Source organism: Tenrec ecaudatus, chromosome 4, assembly GCF_050624435.1.
Source record: "Tenrec ecaudatus isolate mTenEca1 chromosome 4, mTenEca1.hap1, whole genome shotgun sequence".
Taxonomy (NCBI): Eukaryota; Metazoa; Chordata; class Mammalia; order Afrosoricida; family Tenrecidae; genus Tenrec; species Tenrec ecaudatus.
This window is the reverse complement of record NC_134533.1, coordinates 142263828-142284611: the sequence shown is the minus strand read 5'-3', so window position 1 is coordinate 142284611 and position 20784 is coordinate 142263828. Positions and strand designations below refer to the sequence as shown.

Below are 20784 nucleotides of genomic sequence, written 5' to 3'. Positions count from 1 at the left end.
GACCCCAAAATAGATTCCCCCCTAAGAATGCAGCGAAGACCAGTGAGGTGGTAAAATGCAGCACTGTGAGCCTATGAACACAGGCAGTTTAGGGCTGAGGCTCAAGTGACGTCACCCAACCAGATGGTGACTCAAGTGGGCCGGAGGACAGCTGGCGGTACAATGGTTAAGAGTGTGGCCGCTCACCCAGAAGTCAGCGGTTGGAGCCCTCCAGGCCTCTCTGGGGAGACAGGTGTGGCCGCGTGCTTCCTTCGCCAATGCACCCTTGAAAACCCTATGGAGCAGCTCTCTGTCCTAGGGGACACCATGACTCAGCACTGATGGCAGCAGGTTTGGAGACTCCCGCCCCTGCCACCACCACCCCTACTTTTTAAAACAGGATTGTGTTAGATTGAAGCCTTGGTGACCAGTTAGTTTTTATTATCCTCACGTGTACACAAGTACAAAGTCAAATACTGCTTTTCACCTCTGGTTTACGAAGCCAGAATCTGCTTCGGGGACTTCTCCGGGGCGGCCTCTGTCCCTTGGTCAGAGAACGTGAAGCTGGGGAAGAGCAGCAGCAGCTCTCTGCGGGCAGCAGCTGCGTCCTGACTCCCGTGCACGGCATTGAAGGGCATCGCTGTGCCGTACTGAGCGCGGAGGCTGGGCCGTTGCCGAATGTAAAAGAAAGAATAGTTTCATCCAAACAGAAGGGTTGCTCTCTGTCCATGAGATCATCCACCACCCTTCAGTGCTCTGCACTCCTGGGGAGCTGTTTTCCTCTGGGAAATGCTAAGAACCGCAGTGGTGAGGGTCAGAGCAGAGGGAGCAGTGAGTGGTGCAGGTGGGACAAGCGTTGGTCTGCTAACAGCAAGGTCAGTGGTTCAATCCACACGCCGCTCTGAGGGAGAAAGATGAGGCTTCCATAAAGAAATTAGGGAGTTTACGCTGCCCTAGAGGCTTGCTATGAGCTGGATGGGCTGGCCAGCGGCAGATGGCCACATATTCAGTCATGGCCACATCTGCGCAAAGGGCCCTTATGCCCACGGCCCATCAGGGAGATGGTCGGTATTCTTGTTTTAAAGATATGTAGCACAGAGCTGACCTTTTGTTGATATTATGACCAGTGGGGGCTAGCTTTGGGCCACGTGCTTATATAGGTGGACACAGCTAATCCTCACATGATTTCCCTGACATGAGACTGACATGCTAGGTCTTGCTACATCCTCAGGGTGTCAGATCTGCATTAACTCAGCCCTCACAGCCAGGTCTCAGCTGTTTTGGAATGAGGGCATGGAGGCCAGGCACAAGGTCACACGGGGAGGATCCTGGTGGCTGCCCTCTTCACCAAGCCTGGGGGGCAGAGAAGAAAGGGGTTTTCCCAAGTGCCCTGAGCAAAGATCTGAACCCTGGGCAGCCTTTCCCGACAGGCTACAATTACAGTGACTAAGCCTCTCAACTTCAGGAGCCAAAGCACAATGGATTTGGCATCAGCTAAATAGCCATGGGATCAAGGAGCAGATAAGCACTCTTGTAGTGGCCAGTTCAATAGAGTGCTCAGACCGTGGCCTCAGGACACAAAGCAGATTCCGCACTGACCCCCACGTCTCTGGCTGGGCCAGCTAGCTGAATGGAGGCCCTAGAGTCTGCATTTTCCTGGCGGAGTGTCTGGTAGGTGCCACATGGGCCACTGTGACTGGAAAAGAGAGTGGCCGAGAAGTAAACGCAGCAGCAGTCCCAGGAAGAAGAGGGAAGGCAGCTCCCGGGAGGCACTGAGCAGAGGGACACCTTGTAGGAGGGTCACAGAAGGGGGGACTCCCCCTGTCAGCCTTGTGTTGTCACCCACAGTTCTGGGGATGAACAGCAGGTGGGGCTCTCTGCTTCCCCAGATGTAGGTTTAGAAATGAATGGAAGGACCACAGCTGGTGGGGGTCACCTGTCGGGTTGCTCCCTCCTGGCCACATCAGGGTCACAGGGCCCCATGAGGTTTCGCCAGGCGGTGACCACGTCCTCGGCCTCTTCCGTCCTGGTGAGGATCAGGAGATGGCTTGGTCCACTGCACATGTGGTGTAGCAGCTGCTCAAATGCGTCCTAGACCCCGGAGGGTAGTGGGTGAGCCAGGGCAGGGCCAGCATGCCCATGCACACTTGTCCCTGCACCTCCCTGTCTGGCCGCTCTCCCTGCCACAAAGGCCCAGCCATGCAGACACGGCAGGGGACAGTGGGGGCCGGAGTTCAAGGAAGTTTCCATGGAATTAAGTTATAAGTTACAACTTATAACTTAAGGGGGCAAAGCCAAGGCTCCCGTTTATCTCATTTGGGTTTGAACATGAAATGACTCTATTAGGTGAGTGCATTTAAAAGGCACAAGCAAAACAAAACCCGAAGCCCGTTGCAGGTGAGTCGATTGGACTCACATTGTTGTGTGTGCTGTGGCTGTTTCTGATGCACAGTGGCCCTGGAGGACAGAGTGGGGCTGTCCATAGGCTCCCAAGGCTGTTGCCACCAGTTGGAACAGACTCCCCGTGAGGACAGAAAGGCAGTGAGTAGTGTTCAGGGTAACCTTTATGGGCGTCAACCTGCCGAGAGGCTGAGGGTTCAAACCGCTGGCCTCTCACTTGGTGGCTGAGCACTTGACCGCTTAACTGCTCCTGAGAGTTTCTGAGACACTAAGTCTTTCTGGAAGCAGACTGCCTCGTGTGTCTTGAGAAGAGGCTGATGGGTTTGAACCTCCACCCTTGCAGTGAATAGCCCAATACTTACCCTACTCACTGCACGACCTGGGCTTCTTGAACTCTGACTCCTAATGACCTCTGATAATGACCGTGGGATGGCCATGGCTGTTTTAGGAGGGAGATCCCCGGATCTTTCTCCTGCGAAGCTACTACTGACCTATCAGTTAGCATCCAAGCACTTAACCGTGGCTCCTTATTAAAAAGTCCATGGACAATAAAAACTCCACAAGCCAGTGTAAAGGCGAAACTTGTCAGAGAAAGAAAAGTAAATATTTCCCACAAAACACGCAATAGAAAAGTGGTAGCACAGCGCCCCATCAGAGGCGAAACCCCTGAGACCTAGAAGGACCAGGGAGCCCTGTTGCGCTCTGGTTCTGTTTCACTGCAGAAAGAGATCATTTGTGTAGACGCTGGGTAAGCAAGCAGTTGGAATAGAGTTGCGACCTCTGTTCTTGGTCCTCTGTTCATTTATTTGCAAGGTCTTGCAATTGTTCCTCCCTTTCCCAAGTTACAGTCCTCTCATTTACGTTAGGGAGCACCCTTCCCATTCTACTTGCTCCTGGTTTGATGTCCATGATATCCTGCCCTGAAAGTAGCTCATGCATACCTCCCCCAACCCAAGAGCTGTGACCCTGACCCGAGCCAGGTCAGCCAGTCACTTCTCCCCAGTAGATGTGGTGTAGCTGTATCAAATGGACCGGGACTGAGTCTGCATTTTCCCATTTGTGATCCCTACAAACTTCTTGGTCCTTTTTCTCCCCAAACCTTATTGTTAAACGCTCCATTCCATGCCTCCACCCCCTTCCAATTCTGTGAGTTAGACAGTGTCTTTCTAATAATCCCTTATTTCATACTTAGAGTCAAAACGCTTTTCCTTCTAGCTAAATAACTGTACCTGGTCCCACCTACAACCAGTATCCTGTGAGCAAATCCACGGCCCGCTACTTGTCTAGATGCTAGTTCTCCATCATAACCTACTCTCGGTCCAGCTACCACCAATCCATAGGCACCGTGCTGGAGGAAGAAAGACGTGCAAGTGTGCGGGGGAGTGAACCTGACCTCTCCGGCTCTGTGCTGGTAGAAGAGCCGCATTTCTGCCTCCGCCAGGGTTCTCTCTTCATTGGTTAAAATGTCAAACCCGGTTTCTTGGATCTGTAGGAATAGAGACACATATAGAGGTGTCCCACAAGGATAAGTCTCTCCCAGCTTCAGTTCATCTTAAGTGTCACTGAAAGTTGTAGAGACCCTTATCAGCAAGGCACCCATCACAACCAGAGTTCACAGTGTTCCCTGGAACCGTGAGCACTCCTGAGAGGCCTTCCTTCCACCACAGCATCCCCTTACATGAGAAACCACCAACAGAGAAGCCATGGCGATGAAGACAGGCGGGCAGGTGAGTCCTGCACTGGGCTGGCTCCCTTACCTTCATGACGATCTCCTCAGCGTTCCCGTGCATCACTGCGTCGGGTTTGATGATGGCCAAGGTGCAAGTCTTTCCTGATGAAACTGAGAAAAGCCAAGGGACAGTGCTGCAGATGCCGGGCTCTCCAGGCCCCTCTGAGGTTCTGTGAAGGTCATCCACAAGGGCAACCAAGTGCCAGGCACAGTCCTGGCTCCCCCACTGGCCTCTTAACTGCCACCCCTGACTCTGAGAGGTAGACCACCAGGCTCTAGACCTTGATTTCCACCTGGCTCTGAGGAGCAGTCTGGCTCAATGAACTTCAGTTGAAACAGGAGCTGCTGAAAGACACCTCAGGAAGAAAAGCCACAATCAACTGATGGAGTCGGCCCGGTGAGGAGGGGCCAGAGCATGGCAGCCCAAGCCTGGCCCCTGGCCCTCCTGTGGCTTCTCAGCCTCTCCCTGTCTGTGGACTGTCCTTGCACTCCTATCTATCGATCTATCATCTATCTATCTATCTTTCGCTCCTCTTATCAAGGTGTTGTAGTCTTCTCTAGAATTTGTTTAATTAGCCCTCTCGATCTGATACATCATTGCTAAACATTCTCCCCAATCCGTAGGTTCTCTCCTAGCTTTTGGACCGGGTCTTTGGCTCTGTGTGTAATGCCATCGTTCCAGACGGGCTCGAGCCTCTCTTTTGTCATCTATAGTGTGGGTATTTTTCACTAAGTTCAGTAGTACATTTATGCTTTGTATTATGAGGGCCCTTAAGCTTGTCTTTTTATTTCATTGATGGTCTTACTGGTTAGAGGGTTTGGGTTTTTCTTTAAATCATTTTATTGAGGGCTCTTACACCTCTTATAACATGCCATACATCAATTGTATCGAGCATATTTGTACATACGTTGCTGTCTTCATTGCCAAAACTTTCCACTTTAGCCGTTGGTATAAGCTCCTTCTTGCTCCCTCCCCCACCAGTTCAAGGGTTTAAATTTAGGTCTTGGATCCATTTTGAATTCATTTTTGTACGTGATATATGGTATGGATCCTGTTTCATTCTTTTACAGGTGAAAATCCAAATTTTCCAACAGCATTTATTAAGACTCTCCCCCACTTACTGTATGTTAGTCCTTTATTGGAGACTACTGTATATACTCACGTATAAGCTGAGCTTTTCAGCACACAAAAAATGTGCTGAAAAACTGGGTTTGGCTTATACACGGGTCAGTGGCATGAATGGATGTCATCTGGTCAAGCCCGACTAACAAAAGGAGGAAATCTCATGAAGCCTGACAGAGTTAATAGAAAAGTGGGTTCGAGATGCAAGGGAAGACATTTGAGAAGACATGGTGTGACGTGCCTTCCAGAAATGTAGTATTAGTAATGCTATGGATGGCAGTGAAGACTGCGCTTTGTATGAAAATGACAGCAGTGATGGTGATGACGGCGATCTCAGTGAGGACAGCGTCTATGATGACCTCACACCAGCTGAAGCTCTGCATTGGGATATGGATGATGATGATGAATCCAGTTTTGAAGGATTTTTAACTCTTTACATTTTAGCTTGGTTGTTGATTGATCTCAGGGAATAGTACTCTTAAGGTATCATTGTTGATACCTTATTGTTTTTGTTGAACCTCTTTTCCACTTACTGTGCTGGTTTACTAATATTAAATGACTTTTGTCCTTTTATTTATGTTTTTATTTAAAATGAATATTTAAATATATTACCCCACTGATGTCTCAATTTTTAGTAATTTTATTTTCATTTGTTTTGATTAGTAAAACTCACCAATAGCTTCTGCATTTTCCACTCTAGGCTTATACTCGAGTCACTCAGTTTTTCTGGTCTCCCAGATAATAATTAGGTACCTCGGCTTATACTTGGGTTGACTTATATTCGAGTATATACAGTAGTTTTCTATAGAAACTTGATCATATTTCTGGGTTCTCAATTCTGATCCATTGGTCTTCATGTCTATTATTGCCTCATACCATGTGGATTTGATTACTGTGGCTAGACAGTAGGTTTTAAAATATGGGGGTGAACCAGGGAATGCAGAAGGTGGACTTTGGAACCAGGGCATGGTGCCCCAACAGACTGGACTGGAAAACACTCCTAAAGGCCAACAAACAATCCTTCAACTAACTACAAACTCTTCTTGTTGTGTTCTGTTTGGCTTTTGTCATTGGTTTGTTGTTGTTTTGTTGTATATTGTTGTTTGGTTTTTGCTCTGTCTTGTTTTTGTGCATGTTATTATCTCCACAGGTCTGTCTAAATAAGATAGGCTGGATGAACAATCTGGAGGAGAAAATAGGCCGACAGTTCCGTGGGGTCATGGGGGAGGGGGATGTGGGGGGAAAGGTAGTGGTGTTAACAAACCCAGGAACAAGACACAACAAATGATCCAAATCGGTGGTGAGGAGGGTGTAGGAGACCTGGTAGCGTGTGAACAAGGGAAATATAACCAAGAGTAACTGCTGAAACCCTGGTCAGGACTGAGCATGGTATTGGGACAGGAGGAAAGTCAAAGGAAATAGAGGAAAACTCTAGGAGGTAAAGGGAATATATAGAGGTCTAGATAAAGGCATGTACATATGCAAATATATTTATATATGAGGATGGGGAAATAGATCTATGTGCATATATGTATAGGTTTATTATTAAGGTAGCAGAAGGACATTGGGCCTCCACTCAAGTACTCCCTCAATGCAAGAATATTTTTTATTAAATTGGCATTCTATGATGCTCACCTTCCCACACAACCACTGAAGACAAAGCGGGTGAATAAGCAAATGTGGTGAAGAAAGCTGATAGTGCCCAGCTATCAAAAGATATAGCTTCTGGAGTCTTAAAGGCTTGAAGATAAACAAGCGGCCAACTAGCTCAACGGTAGCAAAGTCCACATGGAAGAAGCACACCAGCCTGTGTGATCACAAGGTGCTGGAGAGATCAGTTATCAGGCATCAAAGAACAAAAAATCATATTGTGTGCCCACCTCCATGATACAATTGCTGAAGACAAATGAGTACATAAGTAAATGTGATGAAGAAAGCTGATGGTGCCCGGCTATCAAAAGATATAGCATCTGGTGTCTTAAAGGCTTGAAGGCAAACAAGCGGCCAGCTAGTTCAGAAGCAACAAAGCCCTCATGGAAGAAGCACACCAGCATGTGTTGAAGGAATCAGGTATCAGGCATCATTAGAACAAAAAATCATATAGTGAAACAGGGAAAGTGCAGGGTGGAGACCCAAAGTCCATTTGTAGGCCACTGGACATCCCCTTACAAAAGGGTATCGGGGAAAAGACGAGTCAGTCAGGGTGTGATATAGCAATGATGAAAAATATAACTTTCTTCTAGTTCCTAAATGCTTCCTTCCCCCCCCCCACCTATCCATCTGCACTATCATGATCTGAATCCTACCTTGCAAGTCTGGCTAGACCAGAGGATGTACAGATAGGAACCGGAAACACAGGGAATCCAGGGTGGATGATCCCTTCAGGACCAGTGGTGTGAGGGGCGATAATGGGAGGGTAGAGGGAGGGTGGGTTGGAAAGGGGGAACCGATTACAAGGATCTAAAAATGTAACCTCCTCCCTGGCAGATGCAAGATATGACAAAATAATTTATAAATTATCAAGGGTTCATGAAGGGAGGGGAGAGCAGGGAGGGAGGGAAAAAATGAGGACCTGATGCCAGGGGCTTAAGTGGGGAGCAAATGTTTTAAGAATGATGAGAGCAATGAATGGACAAATGTGCTCTACGCAATTTATGTATGTATGGATTGTGATAAGAGTTCTTTGAGCCCCTAATAAAATGATTTAAAAATATATAGGGGTGAAAAGCCTCTTATTTTGTTTTTGTTTTTAATAGTGTTTTATTTACCTTGGGTTTCTTTCCTCTCCACATAAAGTCGATGATAAGCTTTTCAATGTCTGGAAGAATTATGCTGGGATCCGGATGAGACTTGCATTGAATTTATAGTGTGCTTTTGGGAAAGTACAACTGACTGTCTGACGCTTCTGAGAGAAGGTGAGGAAGCAATTTGAGATCTTTAGACACAAGAAGAACCAAGGAAATACCATTGTCGTGCTATTGCTGTGTTCCACTCTACTAACTGCAGTTTCCCTTTGCCCCCAAACTGCCCTTGAAGTCACCCTTGCTAGATTTGACCATGATCAGAAAGCTGAAAAATGTGCTCCCAAGGACTCTAGAGGGCATGAGGGAGCTTTGATATTGTGTGTTCAGGTCAGAAGACCGGATGCAAGACAGCGTGTGGAGATAGATTCACACTGCTCAATAGACTGGTTGCGCTTCTGTTTGAAACCCCACAGAGAATTGGAGTTTCCTTTGTGTTCTTCTCTTGCTTAGTGGTTCTGAACTCACCCACATCCTCATCTTCACCGTCGTCCTTTACACGGGAAAAACATTCACCTTCCTCAGCAAGCGCCTCATCTTTGATCTGGACAAATTAGTATGAACAGAAAGTTGTTAGCTAATTAAAATGCTCAGAAAGACCTTCAGAAGCTACAGAAGTAAAGAGCCAAACTGTGGATTAGAAAAGGGGTCAGGATGACAAGAGTCTGGGCCACGTTACAAAGATCCTTTTTAGTAGTTCAGTGAGGGTGAAGAGATGAGTTAGAAGGAAAGTAAATCCATGCTGGTCTCAAGATGTAGATCCTTTGTGATCCTTAATGAGCATCTCGTAGAAACTAAGGGAAAATACAGACGAAATAGATCGAGAACGGGCAAGAAGACAGACACCCCAAAGGAGGTAGAGGAATACTGGAAATGCAAGTTCTGTATGAAGCAATGCCGCAAAGTACAGGGCAGCGGTGAGAGAAGTTTCCTCTACAGGAGGCAGTGACACTGAAGTATTGACACTTCTTTCTTGGTGGGAAAGCAGTGAGTTTTCTTAGGGGGAAAAAAATTTTGTCCCTAACCCAGTCTCTTAAAATCAGTTTTGCTATTTGGAGTCAAATATGGAAACCGAAGTAAGGCTAAGGCTCACCTGGCATGTACACAGCATGCCAGGAAACCCTTGTCCACGCCTCAGGAAGTTAGATTTAAAGACAGCCAAGAGGCTGCAGGCCCAGGACTTTGATCTGAGTGGGTGCAGGTGAGGGGACAAGGTCAATTGACAAAACATAGTACACAGAGCCAGGATTCCATATGCTACTTTGGTGAGTAGTGAAGGGGTCGTAAAAGCTCATGAAGCACAACAATTGATCTTTCCCCTTCTGGAAGAAAGAAGCGTGGAGAACGATGAAGCTTCATGGAAACAAGTAATCCACTGGAGTAATGAAATCTAAAAACATTAGCCTCCATAATCCCAAGACAAGAAGAACTAGATGGTGCCCAGCTACCACTACTCACTGCTCTGAAAAGTCAACGTCATAAACAATATTGGGCTTCGTGATTGGTTAGAGACCGGTGGGACCCCGAGACTATGGTCCTGATCCACCTTCAGATTTGGAAGTGAACTCACAATATATGTGTTACTATCTTAGAGCCTCTACACACGCACCTTACAATCAAGTATTTGAGAGAAAAGGGCAGCATCACACAGGGACCGATTTCAGAAGGATTCAGAAAGGAGAAATGGAAACTGGAAACACGGGGCAGAAATGGGATACATGATGTCTCATGGAGAATTGACAACCAATGACATGAAACGGAATGTGTTCGGACTATTACATGGAAAACTGGTTTGCATCATACACCTTCACTCAGTTCCCAACAGAAAGTTTTAAGAAGTGGAGGGAGTGCAATGTAAGGAAAGGGGGAATGTTCTGAGAGGTGAGATTGGGGCTCAGGATGAGGTGAGGTGAGACACCTAATAAACAACCACGGTGAGGTGTGGAACTCTGCGGGTGGAATGGTTAAGCACTGGGCGGATACTCCAAAGTGAGCAGTTTGGAAGCACCAGCCACTCCTGAGAAAGCCGAGGCTTTCTGCTCTGTACGAGCGTTTGAGCTCGGAATCCCCCGAGGCAGTTCTACCCTGTCTTCCACGGTCACTATGAGTCAGTCAGTCACCCTGACGGCAGTGGGTGAGACTGGAGTTCCGGGCAGAAGCCTGGGCCAGAGCAATACATGTGGTCGTTGGTGCAGGGAATGGAATTTAAAGATATGAAACAAGTGGAACCTCAAGTTCCAACACTGCTTGGGCTTCTCCAAAGGCAGAAGGCAGAAGTAAGCATTTCCAGAAGAAAGGAGCAAATCCACCAAGTGAGAGGTCAAGTGAGACCTCGTCTGGCAAGGGATTATGTGATTTAGCAGCTTGGATGGAATTAGTGACCTTGATCATTTTCGTGAGAGAGACAAAGTGGGTGGGGAGTGAGGGGCGCCAAAGACAGATGATAATTTGTAGGAAAATTTTGTAATCTAGATTATCATGAAAATAAAGTTAAAAATTCTGCTAATTCTGTTTCTCCTGGTGACAACAGGGCCTAATTTCTATGTTAAGATTCCAAGTAAAACCTTCAGGAATGTGAGGTGAGGACCGGTCAGTCACAAGGGGAGACGTCACAGCGCGATCGAGGGGCGCCTGGGTCACTGTCTTCCCCACCCACTCCTGCGTCCTTCTTGGAATCCCTGGCCGGGTGCCTGGCAGCCCTGGGAAGAGTTGCAGTCAGAGATGAAAGCCAAAAGGGTCAGTTACGGGTCCGGGTGAAGGGGGAGACTTTTTTTTTTATGCCCTCCTCGCACTCTAAGCGAGGAGTGAAGCCCATGTGAGACTTTGAGAAGTCTTTCCACTGACACCCCAGGACATGTCGGGGTGTGGGGTCCGCCAGTCAGCACAGGGGTGAGTACCACGGCCCCCTTACCACTTTGCACTCTCGGCCTGGGCTCCGCGCACTCGCCGCCAGCTGGTCGCGGATGGTGTTCTGCAGCTGTGGGGCATTGGCCCCCCGGACCACGGCCACCAGCTCGCCTCCCTACAAAACCACAGCCGGTCACACCGCAGCCGGGTCCTGTCACGCCTGAGGAGCAGCAACCCACTGTGGGAAAACTCCACTCTCTTTTAACTGTTCTTTTTCGGCAAAGTTCTGAAGCCCCACTATCTGAACTTGCTTTCAGGTTTTTTTGTTTGGTTGTTGCTTTCAGTTTGAAGTGATGTTATTTTCAGAAATGGGTTTCTGGCCAGGCGCATTGGGGTCCAAAATAGAAGTGCAGGGCCACAGGATCTAACTCCATCTCAAAGGCCGGCCCAGTGGGGCAGGGTGCGCCTCCCGATGGGGGAGCCCAGGTCCCCACTGCCAGACACAGCCCCGCCCTGCTCCATCACCTGCAGTGCTGGGCTTTGTGTGGTCCCCAGCCAGGGTCAGTGGGGTTAGCTCCCAGCAGTGCTTGCGGCCTTCTTTCTCTCTAGTGTCTGTCAGCGTTTGCATAATTGCTGCTCTCCTCAGCGCAGCTTTGTCTACCCGGTTAACCAGCATCTCCCTTCCGGGGGACAGAACAACCAGTGCTGACTACTGGTCCCAACCCCACGTTGCATCCGCCCAGACTGAGCTGGTACCAAGCACAAAGAGAGCGAGACACCACAGGGAGCTCTCTCCAGTTGCCTGCAAGTATGGCCAGGCGTGTCCTCCAGAGCCTGCCCAAGGTCAGCTCCCTGGACCTAGGTCCCAGGCTCCACTATCCCTTTCCTGACAGCCGCCCCCCGCCCGCCGCCCCCCCCCCACACACACATAGCTGCCGCCTCCAGGGACCCCCTCTCCCATGGAAGACCACCCTCAGACCTGCCTGCCCTTTCCTGGACCCTTTCTCTTCTTCCACATGGCCTTCCTTTCAAAAACACCCTTCCGGGCAACTGGCAGCTAGTTAAGGGGGCACGGTGCTAGTGTGTTGTGGGCAACCAAGTGTGGCTTACAGTCTTTTATGGAAGACTGACTGTGTGCCTGGCAGGAAATCTGAGTCAAACGATATGCAGGTCAAAGGACAACCACTGCTTCCATGAATGTGGGAGAGAGGCGGGCCAAGAAAGAGTTTCACGAGGCTCCGACCTTGCTGTGACGAGAATGCCAGACCTGGGAACACAGCAAGCCCTGATACCACCTCCGGCTGGGAGAGTCACGGAGACTGGGCAGCAGGGGCGGTGTTTGCCGTGGGCCTGAGTGTCCTGCTTTAAACTGTATTGTCTGCTCCCTGAACTTTGGGAGAGGAGACGTTCAGCTTGAGTAGGGGCCCCTTTCCTTGTCTACTCCATTCTGCACCCCCACCCCAGAGTCAGTGGCGGGACTGGCGCCTGCTGAGTGATCCCACTCTGGCCAGTACCACTTGTCCTGCAATCACCACAGAGCCCAAGCTATCAGAGCCCTGGGGTAACGTCCACAGCCACCTGCCACCTCTGAGCGCCTTCCCCTTCCCTCCGTGTGCCCCCGCCCCTCTCCTGCTTTGTCACATACTTCCTGCTCTGGTTTCTAACATGTTCTGCTTTCTCTCTGAGGAGTTTCTATCTTTTATTTTGTTAGTTTTGGTCGCTGCTGCTGTTGGGTGGTTTTTAATGTTCTTCTGTATATGGAATACAGGATCGGTAATCTGTAGACAGTAACTGAACGGACGGGCTCCCTGGAGGGCAATGGGGAGCTAATAACGATGAATTCAAGGAAGAAGACAATGTTCTGTAAACAGATTGTGGTTATGCTGCACAACTCTTCTTGATGTGCTTGAACTATTGAATTGTGTGATATTTGAATTTTATGTCAGTAAAATTGTTGGGGGGGCTTCATTTTCCTGCTGAAAGCTGACGCTCAAGTAATGTTTGTTTTACACAGCTCCTAATTCATAATAGTTTTGGTTTGAAGGGGCAGGAGCTGAAGAAAACCACTCAGCCTGGTTATCAGGGGACCTGGGTGACCACACGCCTTCCCTGCCTTCACAATGCAGGGCTCAGGAGGCCTGGCAGGTGCCCAAGCCTAGGAAGGGCAGCTGGGAGGCGATTGGCCCCAAGGGGCACAGAAGCAGAACATGGATGGCGTACCACGGACATTCAAATACGTTTTCAAAACCACTGAGTCACTGCGATTTTCCACAATAGATTCTCTCAGGTCTGACTGTCTATCAGCAATACCCACATATTCTGAGTTGATAAATGTGCATGCACAGGAGTGGTCCTGTTGGCTAACAGTCCCCCTGTGTGGGCGGAGGCCAGAAGCCCGAGCTCTAGAGCAGGCCTCTGGTCAAGAGGGCTCACAGGATCAAGGGACACATGCATTTGAATGACTTGCTGCCAGTCCAGAAGGCTGCCCAGCCCAGCCTGTCCCTCGGGAGTGGCATCATCCCGCCCCCTGCCCCCACCCAGCAACACAGACATAGAGGACAACGTGCATGTGGCCAAACAGAAAAACACAGTTAAGAGAAAACGGCACTGCCTGTTTGGCTCAGCGAGGCCTCCTGGGGACTCCCAGGGGGATCAATGCCCGTGAGATGTGCCTAGCTACATGAGTGCAGCTGTCCGCAAGTCCGCTCCTGCAAACGTACTTACCGCATAAAACAGAAAGGTTGGCTCACACCTCCCACGGTATTTTTCAAGGACGTCAAGACAATCTGCTTTTGCCTAAAGAAACCAAGAGTCAGCAGCCCCCTGGGGCGCAGTGGGCACAGAGGCGGCATCAGTGAGGAGCTTGCACAGGGAAACTCACTCTTCACGGCGGCCCAGCTCGCTGAAATCCCCGCCTGCTGCCTTATCATCTGAAGTGTAACAAATGTCCGGTCAGCCTGTTCCTAAAGACTACTGACAGGGTGCCATGAGGCGGGACCCACACCCCGTCACTCTCCACCCAACGATCCCTCTGATATGGGAGGCTGCCCTGTCTAACATCCTACTGGGTACCAGCAGACAGCACTTTCCAATCTGATCAGTCACTGTCCGTGGACGTCACAGAGCCTTCACCGGAGCATGTCCTCAGCAGACTAACTATAGAAGCCTCCATACTGGCTCTCAAGGGTGGAAGTTTGAAGTCTTTGAGAAGACTTTGTGGGAAACTAACACGGAGGGAAATATGACTAGGACTATATCCCTAACTTATAATGGAGGAAATCTGGAAAGCCAGTATTCCACGCTAGGAAAGCCACCACTTTGGTAAGTTAGAGATAAAGTCCAAGTACATGATCCTGCTTTAAACAGCATTCCCCCAGATTCTCCCCTAAAGCTATGCTGCCTTAACGTGAGCACATGGTTATCTCCGCCCCCCACAGCACCCAGCCCCCTCCTAACTTCCCCCAGTGTAGGTATCACATTTCCTCACCTGTGAGCTCAGAGACCCGACTGTAGTTACCACCTAACCTTGTGACGTGTGTAACTACTGAATATGCATGTCTTGTGGCTACCTATAAATATCCCAAGATAGTAAAGACTTGCTCTCTTCTCCGACCTCCACATGGACCACCAAGAGGGGCTGAGGTGAGCATGCTACTATGAAATGTGTCTGACTCCTTTCTTTTATCTGTCTCCTATCTTCTATGACTTTACTATAACCTTTATATATTATCGCCATACAATGGCACCTACGGCCCCTGCGGTTGTTAAGAGGCTGGTTTCCTCTGACAAAACTTCCTGAGATGAGTGTGAGCTACGTTCATTTTCCTCATTCTCCAAGCTGTCTGTGAACCTCAAGCCCATGGAGTGAGCGCGTGCATTTGCGCAACACATATTCCTCCTGGTGTACAGCAACAAGATGCCCGAGCTGGGGGGGGGGGCGTGGATGGTGGCTAACTCCACAGTTAGAGACATTTTAAAGCATCGTGCTACATGCCAACAAACCATCCACCACTGCCGCCGCCTCATGATCTGAAGAGGGCAGCTCATACATCCTGTTCCTTTCTGCTTATACACGTTCCAATTTCCTTTAGGTGTTGTGTGATGTTTTTTGCTGAGAAAGAATCTTACCAATGCAAAATGCAGGAGGTCGAGGCCAACCTCCATCCTCATCTTCTGGAACAGGCTCACCACAGGCTTGCAGGGGCCACACCACCCTTGATAGACATCCACAACTGTGTGGGACCAAGAAGCAGGGATATGCAGCAGGACGCCAGCACCCACCATGCCGGCAAAATCTAGGCTGGTACATCTTTACATGGAGGCTGAGAAAGACCTTGGGATTGTTAGCTGGTCAGAGGCTGGCTTGGGAAGAAGAGGTGATGATGGAAGGGAATAGGCAGGAATCTGACCGAAGCAAGGTGGAGATAGGCTTCTAACATACCCTACAGCACAAAGGATGACAAGGAGCCGAATACAACGTATTTCCTTCTCTCAGTGTGCAGTGTAGCGATGATGAAAAAATACAATTTTCCTCTAGTTCTTTAATGCTTCCTCCCCCACACTATCATGATCCCAATTCTACCTTACAAATCTGGCTAGACCAGAGGATGTACACTGGTACAGATAGGAACTGGAAACACAGGGAATCCAGAGTGGATGATCCCTTCAGGATAAGTGGCGTGAGTGGCGATACGGGAAGGGTAGAGGGAAGGTAGGGGTAGAAAGTGGAACTAATCTCAAGGATCTACATATAGCCCCTTCCCTGGGGGACAGACAACAGAAAAGTGGGTGAAGGGAGACGTCGAACAGTAAGACATGACAAAATAATAACTTATAAATTATCAAGGTTCATAAGGTGGGGATGGGGAGGAAGGGGGAAATGAGCTAATACCAAGGACTCAAGTAGAATGCAAATGTTTTGACAATGATGATGGCAACAAATGTACAAATGTGCTTGACACAATGTATGTATGTATAGGTTGTGATAAGTTGTACGAGCCCCAATAAAATGATTTTTTTAAAAAAACATTTCCTTATCAACAGAAGCACTCTGAGATACTAGAGATACTGAGATGGCAGGGAAAGACAGGGTTAACACAACCCCTTGCTGACTGAATAGACTGTTGAGTTTTGGGTCTGAGACAAGGGCATAGCATGAGGTCTGGGGTGCTATGGTACTGGGGAACCAGAATTCACACACCTGAAAGGGGGAGGGTGCACTATAGGGCCAGTCAATAGTGGAAGACCTGCTATTAAGCCAGCCTGTGGTGGGAGGTCTGACATCAGCAGAGTAGAACGCTTCACGTTTTTCCAGGACATCTGCTTGCCCAGGGACTGGGTGGAGGCTGAGAGAGACATCCGGATGGTTAGCTGGCCAGCTTTACATTTGCCAGGACTTTTAGATTAGCTAGGTGTCCTAGTGGTTACGAGTTGGGCTGCTAACTGCAAAGTCAGGAGTTTGAAACTGCCAGCCTCTCTAAGGGAGAAAGACGAGTTTTTCTCCTCCTGTAAAGAATTCCAGTCACACAGAAAAAGAAAAAAAAAGTTACAGTCTCAGAAACTCACAAGGGCAGCTCTACCCTGCCCTACAGGGTCGCAATGAGTCAGCATTGACTTGATGGCAGTGAGTTTAAGGGCCCTTTGGACTTCTTTACAAATATCCCCTTCAATGAACTTGCTCTTTCTGTTCAAACCTTTTCTCTGACTTTTGTCTGAATTTTGTCCCTCGTCTGAAATCTTTCTTGGGAGTGGGACAAGAACGAGGAGTGGAGAGGCTGGAAACTCTGAGTTTCCTCCCAGTCACAGGATCAAGCCAGAAAGAAGTCCCTGGAGACTAGAGGGACCACTGACCGAGAAGGGAAGGTTTGAATCTTAGAGAACAAGATGGGGACCAGTCAGCTCAAGAGCTCCATGCAGGATTGGCATTGATAGTCCCTTCACCAAGCTTCCATGCCTTCTACCCCCAGTGGTTCTCAACCTGTGGGTCGCGACCCCTTTGGGGATCAAATGACCCTTTCACAGGGGTTGCCTGATTCACAAGAGTAGCACAATTACAGTTATGAAGTTGAAATGAAAATAAGGTTATGGGGGTCACCACAACATGAGGAACTGCATTAAAGGGTCACGGCCTTAGGAAGGTGGAGAACCCCTGCTCTACCCAGTCTCTGAGTGGCTGAGACAAAGGTACACGTCACAGGGTCAGGAGAGGGTGGGGCAGCGAGCATCAGGAGAGACTGGAAAGGAAATAAAGAGCTTAAATTCGAAAGTCAGGGAACAAACCAGCAAAGACACCCGTACGAACGGCAGAGACAGAGCGTCACGTGTGTGGGTGTGTTTGTCCGTCGGAACCAGCTTGCATGGCCGAGGAGAAGGTGCCAGCAGAAGCAAGACCTCCCCCATGGCGGCTGGCTTTGGCAGCAAGTTTCTGCCGGCTGTAGAGCCAGGGCAGGGCACACGCGCCTTTGCCCGGAGACCAAGAGGAAGCACCCCTCCTGCCTTCAGTCAGCAAATGTCCTAGAGCTCGGATCACAGGGTGCTTAGCAGGGTGGCCCGCAGCAGTCTCAAAAAACAGTGGGTGGGGGTTTCACTACTGCTGTTAGCGAACTAGAAGAAACGGTCTGGTTCACGCTGAAGCCGTGTCCTGGTTGCACTTGACTGGTGGTGCTGAGAAGACGATTGAAAGGACCGGGGACTGCTAAAAGGACAAACTGCTCTGGAAGGCATAAAGCCAGCGTGCTCCTTAGAGGCAGGGCTGGAGAGACTTTCCCTGACAAACTTTGGACATGTCGCCGGGAGAGCCCAGTCCCTGGAGAAGGACATGGTGCTGGGTTAAAGGCCGGGCAGCGCAGGCGCGGAAGGCACTCCAGGAGGCGGACTGGCACCATGGGTGCAACAAGTGGGCTCAAACACAGGAACGATTGTGAAGATGGTACAGGACCAGGCAGTGTTTCGGGGACACTGTGGGCCAGGACCCACACAATGGCACCTAACAGCAGCAGCAGCACAGACAAGACACGTGGAAGTCATGTCACGACGGGACACCAGCCAAAAGCTTGGTAGTGGCTCCCTCATGTAGAGTGTGCCCACACAACTGATCAGCGTTTACTTCGTCCCAGGTGGCCCCACTTTGGGGCGAGGATACGAGGACGTGCAGTGGCAAGGCTGCTGTGTCTGTCTGGAGCGTCCAGTGGGAGGCCTCGGCAGTGATTGCCAGATGGGCCTCACCTGGCCAGGGAGGGATGGAGATGATGGAGGCCCACTGCCCATGCCCTGGGGGCTTTCAGGGGGCTAGGACCACATAGAGCAGGGATTCTCAACCTGTGAGTCGTGACCCCTTTGGGGGTCGAACGACCCTTTCACGGGGGTCACCCGATTCATCACAGTAGCAAAATTACAGTTATGAAGCAATGAAAATAATTTCATAGTCGGGGGGTCACCACAACATGAGGAACTGTGTTAAAGGTTCGCGGTATTAGGAAGGGTGAGAACCACTGACACAGAGGCTCAGGAAAGCTTTCAAGAGGCTGTTTCTGAGCTGACCTGGAAATAAAGGTTTCTAGAGGTTGTGAGAGTCAAGGTGGAGGAAGAACTAGGTAAACACGTAGCATGTACTGGAAACAGGCAACTGGTGACGGGGCCGGAAAGACAGACGATACAAGCAGACTAGAGGGGTGTCAGTCGAGGAGGAAGTGTGCAGAAGCAGAGAAACAGGCCCAGAGAGGTCTCCCAAAACCAAACTCACTACTATTGAGTCGATACTGACTCACAGACCCCATCGGACAGGGTAGAACTGCCCCTGTGGATTCCCAGGACTGTGACTCTTTATGGGAGTAGAAGGCCCCTCTTCTGCAGAGTGGCTGGTGCTTTCGAACTGCCGACCTTTCAGTTAGCAGCCCGGGCGCCTAGAGAGTCTACGGTAAATTAGAATGAGAAGGAAATGGGAGAGGCGGGTGGGAGGGGCAGCGTCTAGGAAGCTCAGCCTCAGTCATTCCCTCCTCCTGGTAGACTCACGCCTCTGTGAAATCTCCACTTCGCCTTCTACTATAGCAGCAAGGATGGGTGTGCCTTTGCGATGAGGGTACTAGAAGGCTCTGCCCTCTCTCTTTCCCCTTTCCTTTTGTCCTGGGGAAGCCAGGAGCGTGTTGTGAGGGCCGGACAGAGACACTGATGTTCCTCTCTTACAGCCACTGAGCACCTGACGTTTGCCAGCAGCCACAGGCCTGAGCATGGAAGCCGGTCGGACCCTTGCTCAGCCTCGGCCAGGGCCACTCAGTCACCGATGCACAGCCACTGGGCTGGCAAGAGTCTGCTGTCTAAAGTCACTGCGTTTGGGGGGAATTGTTAGACAGCCCTCAATGACTGATACAAGGCTAACAAATACATGAGAAGGTCATGGACAAGGCTCAGCGCTGTGCCAGCCAGGATCCAGTCTCTCGCAATGAGGAGGCTCATGGACAAGGTTCGGGGCTGTGCCAGGCCAGGATCCAGTCTCTCTCGATGAGGAGGCTCATGGACAAGGCTCAGGGCTGTGCCAGACCAGGATCCAGTCTCTCTCGATGAGGAGGCTCATGGACAAGGCTCGGGGCTGTGCCAGGCCAGGATCCAGTCTCTCGCGATGAGGAGGCTCATGGACAAGGCTCGGGGCTGTGCCAGGCCAGGATCCAGTCTCTCACAATGAGGAGGCTCATGGACAAGGCTCAGTGCTGTGCCAGGCCAGGATCCAGTCTCTCGCGATGAGGAGGCTCATGGACAAGGCTCGGAGCTGTGCCAGGCCAGGATCCAGTCTCTCGCGATGAAGAGGTTCATGGACAAGGCTCGGGGCTGTGCCAGGCCAGGATCCAGTCTCTCACGATGAGGAGGCTCATGGACAAGGCTCAGGGCTGTGCCAGGCCAGGATCCAATCTCTCGCGATGAGGAGGCTCATGGACAAGGCTCGGGGCTGTGCCAGGCCAGGATTCAGTCTCTCACAATGCCTGGCTTTCTGACAGCCAGCTCCCAAACAAGTTAATTTACTGACAGACGTTACACACACACACGCACACACTCTATCTCTGACAGCCAGCTCTCAAACAAGTTAATTTACTGACAGACGTTACACACATACACACACACACACACACACACACACACACACACACACACACACACACACTCTCGTTCTTTACCATCTGAAAGGGTATAGGTAAATAGCGCTCATTATAGTTCTCCTGGCTCAGGATGCCATTTAACAACATGAAAGCGCATGGATTGGAAAGTGACTCTAAATTACCCGTCAGTCCTTTGGAGCGGAGCATCTCCTCCCAGAGTTCCTGGGTGCTGATGTTGACCTAAAGCCAGAGAGGATCAGAAGTGTCATCAGTGAGGGCACTGTGGGGAGATCACTGAATGTGTGTGTGCCAGACCTCTGCCAACCTCTCTCCTGCTGAATGAGGCACTGATCCAGCCCAGCCACCGCTTCCCCTGTCTTTGCTCCGCCCTCTCTTCCTGCACGCCCCCCTCCCAGGATCCACCGCTGTCTCTCATAGGAGGTAAACATTGACAATTTGTCTTCTCACTCATCACTGCCTTTTGACACTTCTCTGTGTTTATCTTCCCAGAAATACTAGTTTTTCCATGTTGGTATTTTTACACATGTGGTGGAGATATAATTTATGTATAGTGAAATACACAGAACCAAAGTCTTACAATTGATTAAGTTTGGACAAAAACACAACCTTTAGCACCATGTAAGACATTCCAACCCCATAGAGACCCCTGCGTCTCTTCCTAATCAATCCACCAGCCCTCACCCAAGGAAGCACTGATTTTTTTTTTTTTCACAGTTGTGCTGATTCTTCCAGTAAGTGAAAAACACAGCATCCATTAGCTTCTGCTGGTTTCTTTGGCTCAGAATACCTTTGAGGTGC

The 20784-nt window shown here is 49.8% G+C and overlaps 1 protein-coding gene across 3 annotated transcripts; it reads right to left on the bottom strand.

Annotated features, from left to right (window-relative positions):
• Positions 1-397: 397 nt before the first annotated feature.
• On the bottom strand, positions 398-20199 carry NME9 (NME/NM23 family member 9). 3 transcript variants are annotated; one of them, XM_075548840.1, is made up of 9 exons: positions 20148-20199; positions 15008-15111; positions 13604-13675; positions 10944-11054; positions 8501-8576; positions 4137-4219; positions 3773-3865; positions 1916-2070; positions 398-642 (listed from the first exon to the last, which is right to left on the bottom strand). In XM_075548840.1, the coding sequence occupies exons 1-9, from the start codon at positions 20170-20172 to the stop codon at positions 474-476; spliced, it is 888 nt and encodes a 295-aa protein (XP_075404955.1). In that variant the 5' UTR covers positions 20173-20199; the 3' UTR covers positions 398-473. The 3 variants fall into 3 exon arrangements, with proteins under 3 accessions (XP_075404955.1, XP_075404956.1, XP_075404957.1); XM_075548841.1 differs by lacking the exon at positions 10944-11054; XM_075548842.1 differs by lacking the exons at positions 10944-11054; positions 13604-13675.
• Positions 20200-20784: the final 585 nt, after the last annotated feature.